The 14,060-nt window shown below is 37.2% G+C and overlaps 1 protein-coding gene across 1 annotated transcript; it reads right to left on the bottom strand.

Moving 5' to 3' along the window:
- Positions 1-7,139: 7,139 nt before the first annotated feature.
- LOC122056460 (ethylene-responsive transcription factor ERF105-like) lies at positions 7,140-8,096 on the bottom strand. The gene has a single exon (XM_042618425.1). It carries the CDS (start codon positions 8,047-8,049, stop codon positions 7,408-7,410), a length of 642 nt encoding a protein of 213 aa, XP_042474359.1. The 5' UTR covers positions 8,050-8,096; the 3' UTR covers positions 7,140-7,407.
- Positions 8,097-14,060: the final 5,964 nt, after the last annotated feature.

Genomic DNA, 14,060 nt, shown 5'->3' with positions numbered 1-14,060 from the left:
CCTTTTCCGAGCTTACCATGGATCCAAATATGCAACTCCAATGAATTAGTTTTCTGAAAGTATTCAGTTTACAAGAAATCAGTAAAGTAGCTTGTCTAGGAAGCTGACTTTTGGAGAATATTCATGCTGGGCATCTAAACTGTTTGTGCCAAATATTCATGTTGTTATGACATGCACCAATCTGAATTCATCTACTTATCATCTCAATGCTTAATGATACCTACTTTCCAGTTGAAGTTGTAATGAATTGAGTTGAAGTTGCACTGGAATTCCAATTTTTAAATTGAAGATTAAAGTTACATAATTTAAAAACTGGCCTCATTTAGGTTAACACCTGTAAATGCAGAAATTTTAAAACCATGTTTTTCAGAAATAAGAAGTTTGATATTGATGGTTAAGGAAAAAGTTGATGAAGAACTTGTTGGATGCTCATTATGAGATTTAATTCACGATTTGTCAACTCCAGGAACTTGAATTCTGAATTCAGATTTTTGAATGAAATTCTAGACAACAGCTTAAGTTCAAGTATAAAAACTGTAGAGGAAGAAAACTAAATTTCATGATTCAGTTGCATACCAAATCCTATTCATAGCTCTTTGAAATCTCTTGGAATCAAATTCATGAATCTTTAAGATATTTTATTGATCATTAGGAATCAAGAGTTAATGCATAATTCTGAATTTATGAACTCTTAAGAAATTAAATGTTTTTGAAGTGTACTCTTGCAGAAATTTCAGATTCCAAGAATATTCAGCAACCTAATAGTATGATCAGAACTGGAGTTCATATCTCAGTGCCAATTGAAGTATAGGATTTATAATGAAATTTTGAATTTTGTGATCAAAGCTGCTATTGGTGATTAATGGAATTTGAATTGGTTTTCCAACAATGCAATAGAGATGAATATCTTTATTGATGCTACCAGAAAAATGGCTAGAACAGAAGGAAAAGAAAACCTACAGAAATGAAGAAAAATGTAAACTACGGCAATGAGAAAAAAAAATACAGGAGATGTGCACGTTGGTACCCATTTTCTAATCAGGAATAAAGTGAATTCAATTGCTATAAATACAGTGCTAAAAGATGTTTACTCTTTATGAATCAGGCCCAGATTTCCTTGAATTTCAGCCTCTGAAACTAAGGTTCAAAAATTCAGAAGTAAAAAAAGGCAGCTTTAATTCTAAGTTCTTTGGCCTAGTTTCTATTTTAGAAACCTTATAGTTGTTGTTGGTAAAATTATTGAAGATGAAACAATTCAGATTTGCAATTCTAGAAAATTTGAATTTCTGTAGCTAGAACTTCAATTTGAAATTGAGTACAGAATTTATCAGGCAGATTTGGATTCTATGATCAAGCTGTTGTAATGTTTGTAAATTTCATTTTAGTTCTTAACTAATGTGAAGTGGATTCACCTTTTAAGAAGTTGAGGGAACAAGTGCTAGCATAAGAGCATGTAATTCCAATGAATCCAAAATCTGAATTTTGAAGAGCATAATTTAGAATCTGAACTTGGCATATCAATACTAGTTGGTGTCACCTTCTCTTATGAACCTCTTGGATAGTGACTAATCCTATTTTCGGAACCTGATCAGAAGCTTGGAAGAATGCAGTTGTTGGCTTTTGCTCAGAATTTGGAAATTGCAGCAAATGTTTTGTGGGGAATCGGATAAGAAAGAAGATTCTTGCAGGAACCACTCCACAACTTGCCTCTGTTATGATGAATTCAAATATACAGAGAAAAAAGATAGAAAAATCTGTAGAAAGAAAAGCAGTAGCTACAATTTAGCCAATGGATTCCGGAACTGTTTTGTGCCATATATTGATGCTATTTTTTATCAAAATTGTAGTTGCTTCATAGCTCTAGAATTCGCCTGGATATGAACTACCTTAATTTATAGATTTATAAACTGTATAGCTTCACTGTATTGCTAGTAAACAGAGGGAATACAGAATTTGTAAAGCACAATTTAAACCATTGTTCTTCTGGAATTTAAGCTTGAAAAGAATGTTGAATCAGATTTCTAAAATCATGTTTAGTGCAATACTTATTCTCAAGTAATTTAGCCAGTAGTTTGATATGGATATGGAAGTGTATCAGTGACGCTTATGGGCAACTACGTGTAAATCTTACCGCCCGAAAGTCTATCCGGGCACCCCAATCGATAAAAGTGAATCGTGACACCCAGAAGGATTTTTGGATGCTCGGATTTACGCTCAGTCACTCATGAGCGTGCATGGGTAAATTTCCTCTCTCTCTCTCTCACACACACACACATATAGTGTGGATGTTTGATATCCTACACACTTATTGGTGATTGAGTGTAAATCCTACCACCCGAAAGTCCATCTGGGTGCCTTAATCAATAAAAGTGAATCGAGATGCCCAGACGGATTTTCGAGCGCTCGGATTTACACTTAGTCATGCATGAGCGTGCAGGGTAAATTTCCTCTCTCTCTCTCTCTTTATATATATATATATATAATACCTTGTACAACTTACTCTACACAACTATGGGTGACATCCAACGTGAATACTCTGACACAGTTAAGAATGATTTTTTTTATTTCCCTCTCTCATTTACATGTAATTATCTTCTCTCTCCTATATACAAGTCTCTGTCCTACATAAAGGTGGTGCGGGTCTTTAAAGATCAACACTAGTGTTGGTGTTGGTATTTAATGTGCTGGTCTTTAAAGATCAACACCAGCATTGGTGTTGGACTTTAAAGATGAGCATCGTCGCTGGTTTAAAACCAGCACCAGCTAGTATCACGTTAGTACTGGTCTTAAAGACTAACATCAATGCTAGTTTGAAACCAGCACCAGCCAAGGCTGGTGCTAACCAACACCATTATTGGTGTTGGTCCTTAAAGACCAACACCATTGTTGGTGTTGGTTTACACAAACCAGCACCACTAGTTTGTGTAAATCAACATCAAAGTTAGTGCTGCTTTGCACACGTTGGTCTTGGTTTATGCAAACTAGCGCACGTTGGTGCTAGATTACGTAAATCAGCACCAACGTGTGCAAACTAGCACCAACAGTTGGTGCTGATTTGCGTAAATCAACATCAATAATTGGTGTTGATTTATGTAAATCAGCACCAGTGTGTATAAATCAGCACTACGTTAGTGTTGCTTTATGTAAATCAACACCAACATGTGTGAATGGTACTACTTTGTGCAAATCAGTACCAACATGTATAAATTTGTGCACGTTGGTGCTAATTTGCCCAAATCAGCACCAAACGTTGGTGTTGGCTTGTAAAAATCAGCATTGGTGCTGGTCTTTAAATATCAGCACCAGTGTTGGTGTTGGTCTTGAAAGACCAACACTTAGCCGACACCATGTTAATGCTGATTTGCACAAACCAACACTTAGTACTGCTTTGTACATGTTGGTGATGGTTTGAGCAAAGCAGCATGAGCGCAAAGCAGCACCGACATGGTACTAGTTTGCATATGTTGGTGTTGATTTGCTCAAACAAGCACCAACGTGGTACTGATTTACACACATTGGTACTAGTTTGCGCAAACTAACATCAACATGTGCAAAGCAACACCAATGTTGGTGCTTCTTTGCGTAAATCAACACCAACCTTGGCTAGTGCTAGTTTTAAACCTACGTTGGTATTGGTCTTTAAAGACCAGTACTAACGTGATGCTAGCTGGTGCTGGTTTCAAACCAGTACTGCACCAATACTGGTGTTAATCTTTAACGACCAACACCACCTTGTAGGTAGGAGAGAAACTTGCATGAAAGAAGTGCTAATATTTAAAGACCAGTACCACCTTACATGTAAGAGAGATACTTAAATACAGGAGAGAGAAGAGAACTGCATGGAGATGAGAGAGGGAAATAAAAAAATCACTCTTGGCCATGTCAGAGCATTTACATAGGATGCCATCCATAATTGTGCAGGGTAAGTTTACATTATATCATTCTTATATGCTAAATTTTTATGCACTCCTATAGGAGTTAAAATGTCCAAGGATGTTTCTGTTGAGTATTTTCAACACAAGTGCCTATTTTGGTTGTTCTAGGGTTTGTGGATGAATTGGGATGCTTAGGATGATAGTTTAAGGTAATCCGGGTTTGTTTTAAGGTCTTTTAAGGAAGGATACTAGGTTAAAGATAGGTTATCTTGTATTTCCTTGCTTACTTCTTTTATCTGGTTTCATCCAAGAAACCTCACCTATAAAAGACCTAGAAGAAAACCAATGCCCTAGTTATGAACTAGGAATACAACGATGATACGCCTTCCTTTCTTAGCCTTTACAGGTCTTACCTTGGTCTACTTATTTTTTTACAGTTACTGTTCACCTCTGGTTACTTAGAAATGGACTGAGGAGGTTTCCAAAGTAAAGAAGAAGATAAAAAAAAATAAGACAGAGCCTTCTTAGACCTAGCAAGAAGGTTTAGTTCTTCATATAAACAAAGTGTCTTATAACATAGAAATTTTACAACACAATAAAAACTAGCACGCCATGATTTACAGATAAAGGAAAACTAGCAAGCAGCAATTTACATATAGATCTTACATAGATGTTTATAGAAAGAAATTTTATAAGAAAGCTTACAGAACTAAGACTGAGAACACTCGTTTTGTTGCTGAGGAGAGAAGAGGTTGCTCGATGCCCATGGAAGTAGAAGAGGAAGGCTTCTTATAGGCAAGGAAAGGATTTCTTAGGGGAGAAGGAAAATGATCATGTTTGCTGGCATGGTGTTGTGTGCGAGAGAGAGAGAGAGAGAGAGAGAGAGAGAGAGAGAGAGAGAGAGAGTAGGAATTGGAGATAGCGGGAGGAAAAGGAGGGTTTGGTAGAGAGAACGATATCTTTGACAGGTGTTTGTTTTAATAAGTAGAGGTACTGTAGAATTGGACAGATGGTTGTTTTAATAAGTGAAGATACTATTAGATGGTATTAAGGGTACTGCAAAGTATGCTTTAGGGATCTAGCATGTTATCCACATTCTGTTCTCTTGTGGAATCTAAAGATGGTGCTTGAGAGCTAGATGCTTAGGTTGGGGCTCCGTGCCCATAGAGAACAGCTTTGTAGGTCCTGGAAGAAAGTGCTGAGTTTGCTAATCTCTTATTACTCATTTGTTCAGTATTCCTTTGATAGTATTGAAAGAGGGTAGTATGTTGTGTTGTAAAGGTAAAAGGAAAGAATCTGGTACCTATTTCTTTGGGCTAATAAATCTTCTCAGTGTAAGATTCACCTGCAAGGACGTAAGTACCTGGGTCTTCAATGGGGTCCCATCCCCAGTTGGTACCTTGGACAGAGGCTCGCTAATGTTTGAGTTGATCTGGGAAAGAGGGAGGAGCTTCCCAAACAAAGTCGGGATCGTAAGGATAGTCTTTAAGTTCAGCCTGATAGCCACCGACTTCATTGATATCAATTTTGACTAAATACCTGGTAGGTTCTATTTTAAGTTCTAACCATTCTGGTGGAATACTGTAAATCGTACAAACCACAAAATTTTCTTCTTCTTCCAATGTTGTTGAAATAATGTCTCACAGTTACTTTGGAAATTCTTAACAAAATCTAGATCATGAATCCATAATTTATATAGGAGATCATAGTCTATTAATGTGAAGGGAGTAATAAGTCTATCTTTATAGGCAGTGATAGTATAGGATTCATAATCCACGTTAGCTTTGCAAAATGAGTAAAGAAGCAGACATTGACCGCCATACTTCTTGGAGTCAATACAAGGCCACCTTTCTTTTGACACTTAAGTTTGAGCTGAACTCAGCTTCATAGACTATTATCAGACCTTTAGGGGGATTTTTGTGAAAAGCCTTGAGAGCCTCACATAGTTCCATGGAAGTTTGTAAAGTGGATTTTTCTACCAAACTGCGTACATAAGCAGTAATGTCTTGGGGGCATGTTAGGGAAACCTGCTAAGTGGGTCTAAGATGCCCTTTGTAATGTTTTAGTTTTATTCTGTTCTTTGAGTTGAGCTAGAGTTAAGTATTCTGACTTGTGAGAAATTTTTTTAGTAACTTCTGATGTATGGTCAGAACCAGAACCAAGTATTTAAGCATAAATTTGTGGAGCATCGGGACTATAAATAACTGGCTTGGTATTCTGAGTTTTAAGTAGAGTGCTAACAAAGAAATGTGGATTTAGCTGTGCTTGGGTCGTTGTAAAAGTTTTTTCTAAAGAGTAGAAACCTTTAAAGTAAAGATGTTTCAAGCCCTGTATGACTACATTTGTTTCTTCTCAAGTAAAGTATATTTCTGTATGAGAGCCGAAGAAAACTACATAGTAAGAGAATTTCTTACCGACGAGTTTTTATATGGTAGTAAAGAAATAGTTTGAAAGTACATTAATGACAATAATTTTATGTCCTTAGTTGTTAGATTTGTTGAGAATGTGTCAATGGTATGAAGAAGATAATTTTGAATGTGATCAAATTTATCTTTAGTAGAGAAACAGAACTGATCTTCAAGCTTTGTGGATTACTATAAGTCTTGATTATCAAAACATATATTTAAGAGTTAATATAATAATCTTGATAATATATCTAGTAATTTTTTTTATTATATTTGTATATTTTTATTCTACGCACATATAAGCGACTGAAGTAAATTTAGACGTTTAAAAATATTTAAATGTTTAAATTTTTATTCAGTGAAGGTAAATTTTATGAGCACAGATCTTCTGGATCACTTTTTTATGATTTAGGGGATGTACCACTCATATTTACGGACGGATTGTGACCGCGATCCAACCGTAAATTATTACGATCCCTTCCTGGGTTCACCGTCCCCACCAGGTTATAATTTTTATTCGGAACGGACGATCGGAGACCGCTCGAAGGCCTTCGGTGGTGGATAAGTGACCAGGTTACTGGGCATCTGACGAGGATGCCCTTCGGGCGACCTCCGACTGCCCGCTCCAAACAAAAACTATAATCTGATGGAGACGGTGAATCTAAGCAGGGATCACAATCATTTATGATCGAATCATAATCCAATTATAAATACAAATGACATATCTCTTGAATTATAAAAAATGATCCAAGAAATCCTACCCAAATATATATGCATATGTACTTTCGTATTTTAATATTTTATTATATATCGGAGAAAGATGATTACGTCAGACGTTCCAAAGATTTATAAGGAGAGATAAACATCAACTTATGCTATTTTATTATACAATTACTTATACCAAATGGCTATTCAATAAATAAAATAATAAATAAATAAGTGGTAGCCGTCATTGCTTTCTCATATCTACACAACGGCCAACTACTCCTTCTCCGCAATGAAATAATTAAAAACTAAAATAATAACTTAAATCCTATACTTTCCGGTCTTCACGGACCGCCGATTTTGATCCGTGACCGCCGTGTAACAAAACTAGGTCGTACGTCGAGCGACGGCTCAGATCAATTTCAATTGACGGTGAGTTGAGGAAATCGCAGAGAAGGCGGCGGCGATAACGGCGGAAGGTTGAAGATGCCCGCCGTCTCACCATCCCACACCCCCTTCCAACTAGACGGCGTCAGGGGGCACGCCAGCGGAACTTGCCCATCGCTGCTGCCCTCGGTCTCCGGCGACCGCTCCCTCTTGACAGCCCTCCACCCCGCCGCCCCTCCTTCCCCCTCCGTCTCTCGCTTCCTCTTCGTCTCGGCAACCGGAGGCGGCGGGACCCAGCCGCCGCCGCCGCCGATCTCGTGAGGGAAGTTGAGGATCGCCTTGTGGCCACGCATCTGGAAGGCGGCGCGGTCGTAGGCCCTAGCAGCCTCGACGGCGCTGTCGAAGGTGCCGAGCCAAAGCCGTGCGCCCCGCCGGGCGGGGTCGCGGATCTCCGCCGCGAACTTTCCCCACGGCCTCTGGCGGACCCCGCGGTACCGCCGCGCGTCGTCTTCGTGGCTCCCGCAGGCGGTCGGGAAGGCAGCAACAACACGAGGAGGGACGGACACGGTGAGGCGAGGGCAACGATCGAGCGGCGGCAGCTTATGGGAGGAATCGTCGTCGCTGAGAAGATATTGGGTGATGGAATCGAGGGTGAAGCAGTCAGCTGCAGAAGCCATGGAAGGAGATAAGAGAGGGAGAGTAAGGCGTCTGAGTAGAAAAAGGGGCTGTGGAGGCCTTATTTATATCAGAAAATTGAAGAGGGGGAGATGCTTCCCAGAAGGGGGTGACTCTTGAGACTGTGTCGAAGGAGGGACGAAGCGGCGGATGAGTGGTCCCGAAGTAAGCACGTACAGTGTGATGTGGACGTGAGCATTGACGTGGTTCATTTGGGGACTCTTTCTGAATCTCTGACTCTTCAACAGTCTAAATAGTCAAGAATTGAATTAAAATATTTATATAGAAAATGCCAAAATACAAAATTAAAAATCAAAATCAAAAAGAGGTGACCAGGCTGTTGGATGGGAATTGATCTTTCCACGGGCCGGATTTGAATCGGATCCGGCCCATAATCGGATCGGAATCGTAACGGCGCGATTAGGGGTTTGAGTCGGTTATAGTTTACGGGTAAATTAATCAGAACCGTCGGTTTAGAGATTTATTAAAAATAATAATAATGCAGAGATTTGAACTTAGATTTTTTTTTGGGGTGAAATCCAAAGCCACAAGTCCTATTCACATGACATCGATAATTATTAGTTACTTTTTTTAATAATTAAGTTTTTTTCTAATAGGGTAAATAATAATAATTTATAAATTATTAATTAATTGAAAGAATTTTGTTAGTTAATTTATAAAAATTTTAATTTTAAAAATATAATAATAATTTTGAACTAGGATGAATATTTTGAATCATGATCAACTCTGGATAAGAATGGATGATCTTATCTACGGCGGGTGCGGATTGAATTTTATTGGATTAGGATAATTTTAATTAGATATTTAACATATGACAGGGAAAAAAATCGTTCATTACTTATGAGGTCGAATACTCAATAAGTTGGATCGAGAAACGATGTAAGGTAGTTGATATATTTTTTTTAAAAAAAACTAAAATAAATAAGAAGAACTTTATAACATAATAAAATTTAAATAAAAAAATTGGGATGGTAAAATAAGTAAAAAGAGAAAAAATTATAAAATTTATATTTGATTTTAAATAAAAGTATAAACGTGTGTATATATATATATATATACACACACACGAAAATCATCAACTTACAACATTTGTTTCATGTGAAATAAAAAACAACATCATTTTAATTCATATATAATAATAGCCCCGGATAGGGATGATAATTTTCACCTAATCCGATGGGAAATTTAATATCCAACTCGAATGAAGGAGGATATGGAAGGAAATTTTAGACCCTATTAAATAATCAAATATTTAAATATGGATATTTTCAGGTTCAAACATAGAATCATATGTGATAAAATCCTATTTATACCTTACCCAATACCTACTCATTAAGCTGCTACTTGAATGTACCATATGCTCAATAAGAGATCTAGTAACCCCTTTTGCGAGAGACTTTTTTTTTCTTAGGATCCTCACTCAATGTTATTTTTAAAAAATTTAATAAATATTTATAAGTGAATTTGTTTTTTTTTTAAAAAGTGAATTATAGGTAGTAATAAGATAATGGGTAAGGTATAGATACCTGATCCTCCGATGGATATAAGAATGAGGATGAAAGTTAAATACCCGATGGGTATAGAGATGACTATAAGAATGGATATAATAAATGAGGATGAGTACGAGAGCTATGAACTCTGACCTAAATCCTGTTCGGGATACAATCAAAGTCCTACTACATTGGAAATATATGAAAAAGATCATGAGTTTAAAAAATATAAGATATTGAAATAAGACCTTTTGGATAGTTCCCAAAAATAAAACCTTGAGAGCCTAAGTCTAAAGTGGACAATATTATGTCATTATGGAGATATATAAATATCCTTTTAATACAACAAATGGTATCAGAGTCATGGTTCAGATCAGATAGCATGTGGGATGACTTTGAACGAAGTTGTGGGGAAACCCAGAGTAGGTCAAGGTGATCGGATGCTCATAGGGAGGCTTAAAGCAGGTCAAGAGTAATTGGATGTCACAGGGAGGCCCGGAATAAGTCAATAGTGACTAGACGTGGATGCTTGCGGGGAGACCCTTACCAGGTCAAAATGATTGGATGCTCACGGGGAAGCCTAAAGCAGATCAAGAGTGACCGGATACTTGTGGAAAGGCATGGACCATAAGAGTAATGGTGGTACTTCATTTGAGGGGAGGATTATTGGGGATACAATCAAAGTCCCACGTTAGAAAGATATGGAAAAGATCATAAGTTTAAAAAATGTAAGATATCTCCATTGAGATGAAACCTTTTAAGTAGAACCCAAAAATAAAGTCATGAGAGTTTATGTCCAAAGTGGACCATATCATGTCATTGTGGAAATATGAGAATATCCTTTGAACACAACAAATGCTTTGATACCAATTGTTAGGACTAAGAGAATTAAGATATTTCATTGTATGATATTGTCCACTTTAAGTTTATGTCCTCATGGTTTTTATTTTTGAGCTATATCTAAAATGTCTCATACCAATGTAGATATATTTCCCTTATAAGTCCATGATCATTTTCATGTGTTTTCAATGTGTAACTTTGTTTGCAACCATTACAATCCAACAATCCCTCCTCAAATGAACGACCTCCTCCTCAAGCCTACTTGTTTGATGTCATCTGATCCTTGACCCATCAGGACTTTCCTATCCCTCGGTCCAATTGGCCTGCTGGGGCTTTCCTGCCCCTTAGTCCAACTGACTTAGTAGGTGTTCCTTGCCTAGCTACAACTAGGACTTCTCTACCTGGTGTATGATAGTCTTAATCTAGACATGGAAGCCTTCATTTCCTTCGTTAGAGGTCAATATTCCACCTACATGACTCGATTAGACCATGACTCTTCTGCGCAGTTGGCGATTAGTCCTTCTGGTAGTACGAGCTCTGATATCAATTGTTAGAACCAAAAGAATTAAGATATCCCTATAAGATACGATAAATTAAATAATACGGTTATTTGAGAAATAATCTTATTAGATTTTTCTAGAATTTTTTTAAAAAAATTGAATTTAAACGGAGTCCGTATGATTATGTTTTAAGGGGATGGATATATTGGGCTTAGAGAAAGCCTGTTTGGAATACCCAATTCAGTTGGGAGTTGATTGAAATATAAACTTAGGTTTTAATGGTTTAACCTAGGTTTTAATCTTTCGAACCTTTCCTCTTTCTTCTCCTCCCAAATTTAATGTCGTCGATCCCTTTTCATTTCTACCCAATCCTCTCCCACTCCTTCTCTGCCTGATCGAGATCTCTCCATCGCTGCCCCCACTGTGCCATAGATCGGTCGTTGCCGATTGTCTCCGATTTCTGTCGAGTTCCCCTTCAAGTTCGATTCCCTTCTTCCCTCTCTCTTGCAATTGATCCACCTTCGATAGTCGAATCTGAGCACCTTTTCCACCCCCGATCTCTCCCTCATTGCATCGACGGGTGTATCGCCACCAGATCTCAATGACATCAGCCTCATCCAACCCATTGTAGGTTGAGCAGCCACCACTTCCAGTAAACACTCGAGTCGGCGATGGGGGGGCCGATGGTTTTGCGAGCCTTATCCCGATCCAATTCCCTACTCGCTTTGTCGCCACACATGGTTGGGACCTTACTGTTGCTAGATACCACACTGTCCAGAGGCTCGCGCTTGTGTGTCATTCTCGTACGGATTTGTCACTCGATGTTCCAATGGGCTCCCCACGTCACTAGAGATACCGTTGGCCACAGTTTTATTCTCCTGCATCTCCAGATCATGAGGAAAAAACAACCATCAGTGATGCCATGCTTCCTTTGGATTTGATGAGGAGAGTTCTATTTCTTCACTGTTTCATCCTTATTCTTCACCGAGCCATTATGGATCTGATTAGGTAAGATCTCTAGTTTAAGGAGGATATTGTGCCATAATTGAGTCTAATTTTTAGATGTTACTGTGATACTTGTAATGTAGGATTTTTGGTTCAGACATCTGCAACTTCCACTAAGCTCCGACTATAAATTTCTAACAGCAAGATCTCTAGCCATGAGTTGACAGAAGGATACTCAAATTTGGATAAGTTGTGTTTTGATTCATGCATGAATGTAGATTCAGATTATATAGTGTAGTTGTTGGGATCGTTGAATCTAATTTTAATTACGAATTTAATTGGTGGGTTTGAGTAGTAAGTTAGTATTGATTAAATCTAAAGGATGATTGTGTTAGTTGAGGATTGTTGAGAAGTGATTGAATTGTATATTTGGATTGTGGATTGAATGGTGGGTTAATTGATTATTGAAAATTGATTAAGTTGTATTGGATTGATTAATGAATTGTGAATTATGATTGGAGAGATTAAAAGATTCATGGATAGAGCAATCGAAATTAATTATTAATCGGGGTTAATTATTGATCGTATTTCGAATAGGGTTACCCTAAATAGGTTTGGGAATTTGATTTAGCTATTTAATTCATATGTAATTAGTTAAATCTGTATATCATATAATTACAGGACTTTGATTCGAGACGAGCATCTCGACGTGGGATTGGTTTTTCACGATCTACAGATAAAGGTGGGTATTTCTTTCTTGACCTCTATATAATTACAAGACTTAGTGCATGGTTACATTCATTATGTCAGTTTGTGATCATGTTCTTATTTCCCTGATGAGACTATATATTTTGATCTCCATGTTTTATATAGACCATGCACTATCTTATCTATTACCCGCTGAGTGACCCACACTCACCACCGTATTTGTGTATTTTCTTTTTCTCAGGTAACAGGTAGATGATTGTGGAGTAGCTTGGAGTATTCTGTCTGCCGATCCCACGTCACATCTGAGGATGGTTTTGGGTTTTGCTTCTTACTTTACTTGTTTTACGAATTTGTGAGCTTGGTATTATATTACTTCAATTTTGTTTTAGAGTTTTGCTATGTTGGTATCTTGTATTTGTCTTGTCATGGTTATGTGTAAAGCCTAGTCGACTAGGAGTTTGTTGTTATTGATTTATGAGCTTTCCTTTCGTTTTTCGCTGTGTTTTTAGTACAGTCGTATGGACTGTTTATTATACAACTACGTAGTTATGATCATTTTATTCCAACCGAGTGGACTGTGCATATAACTGTGTGGTTGTGTATGTTCCAGCCATGTGGGCTGTTGATTATAGCTTATGAGTAGCCGTGTGACATTATATATATGATTCATATTGTTACTATTACATGGGAAATGTTGTCCGTTTGTTGGGCAGGGACTCCTTTTCGGGCGTGACAATCCCATTGTATGATATTATCCATTTTGACCTTAAGCCCTCATGATTTTTATTTTTGGACTTTATCCAAAAGGCCTCATACTAATGGAGATATTTTTCCCTTATAAGTTCATGATCATTTCCATGTATTTTCGATATAGAATTTTGTTTGCAACCATTGCAACCCAATATAAATCATATTTATTGTCATCCCTAGATGGGTACCCGATCGAGTTTCAAGTAGGAAAAATCCTACCCGAGTCCGACCCGACAATAAGAAATTTGGATTATGGTATTATTCGAACCTAACTTTTTAATTACCCGACCCATTAGGTAATACCTGAACTCAAATTTCCACCCCTATCTTAGCCAACTTAATTTATCTCATTTAGATTTGGTCCTCGCAATAGCTATAGCTTTTAAAATAAATTTTATAAGAATATAAAGTGGGAATATTTTTTGTTAAAAACTTTATTGTCTTAACACTTTATGTCTAGATCGATAATAAAACTTTTAACACACACTTGAGTCGACTTAAAGGGTTGTAAATAAGTTAAGCCAAGTTAAATTTTATTGTGTTCAAGTTAGTTTGATAGATTGGTTTAAAATGAGTTTGAGTTTAAAATGAATCAAGTCATTAAAATGATTGTTCAGGCTTAACTTGGTTTCTTTTTTATGAACTTGACCTTGATTAAAACTTGGTTTGAGATTGGTTCATTTAGATGTTATCGAGCTCTTAATTTAAGTTTGTTTGATTGTTTAAATTTTTTATATTTTACCTTTTTTTGTTGGTTAT

Source organism: Zingiber officinale, chromosome 3B (assembly GCF_018446385.1).
Source record: "Zingiber officinale cultivar Zhangliang chromosome 3B, Zo_v1.1, whole genome shotgun sequence".
NCBI classification, from domain to species: domain Eukaryota; kingdom Viridiplantae; phylum Streptophyta; class Magnoliopsida; order Zingiberales; family Zingiberaceae; genus Zingiber; species Zingiber officinale.
This window is presented reverse-complemented; position numbering and strand designations above follow the sequence as displayed.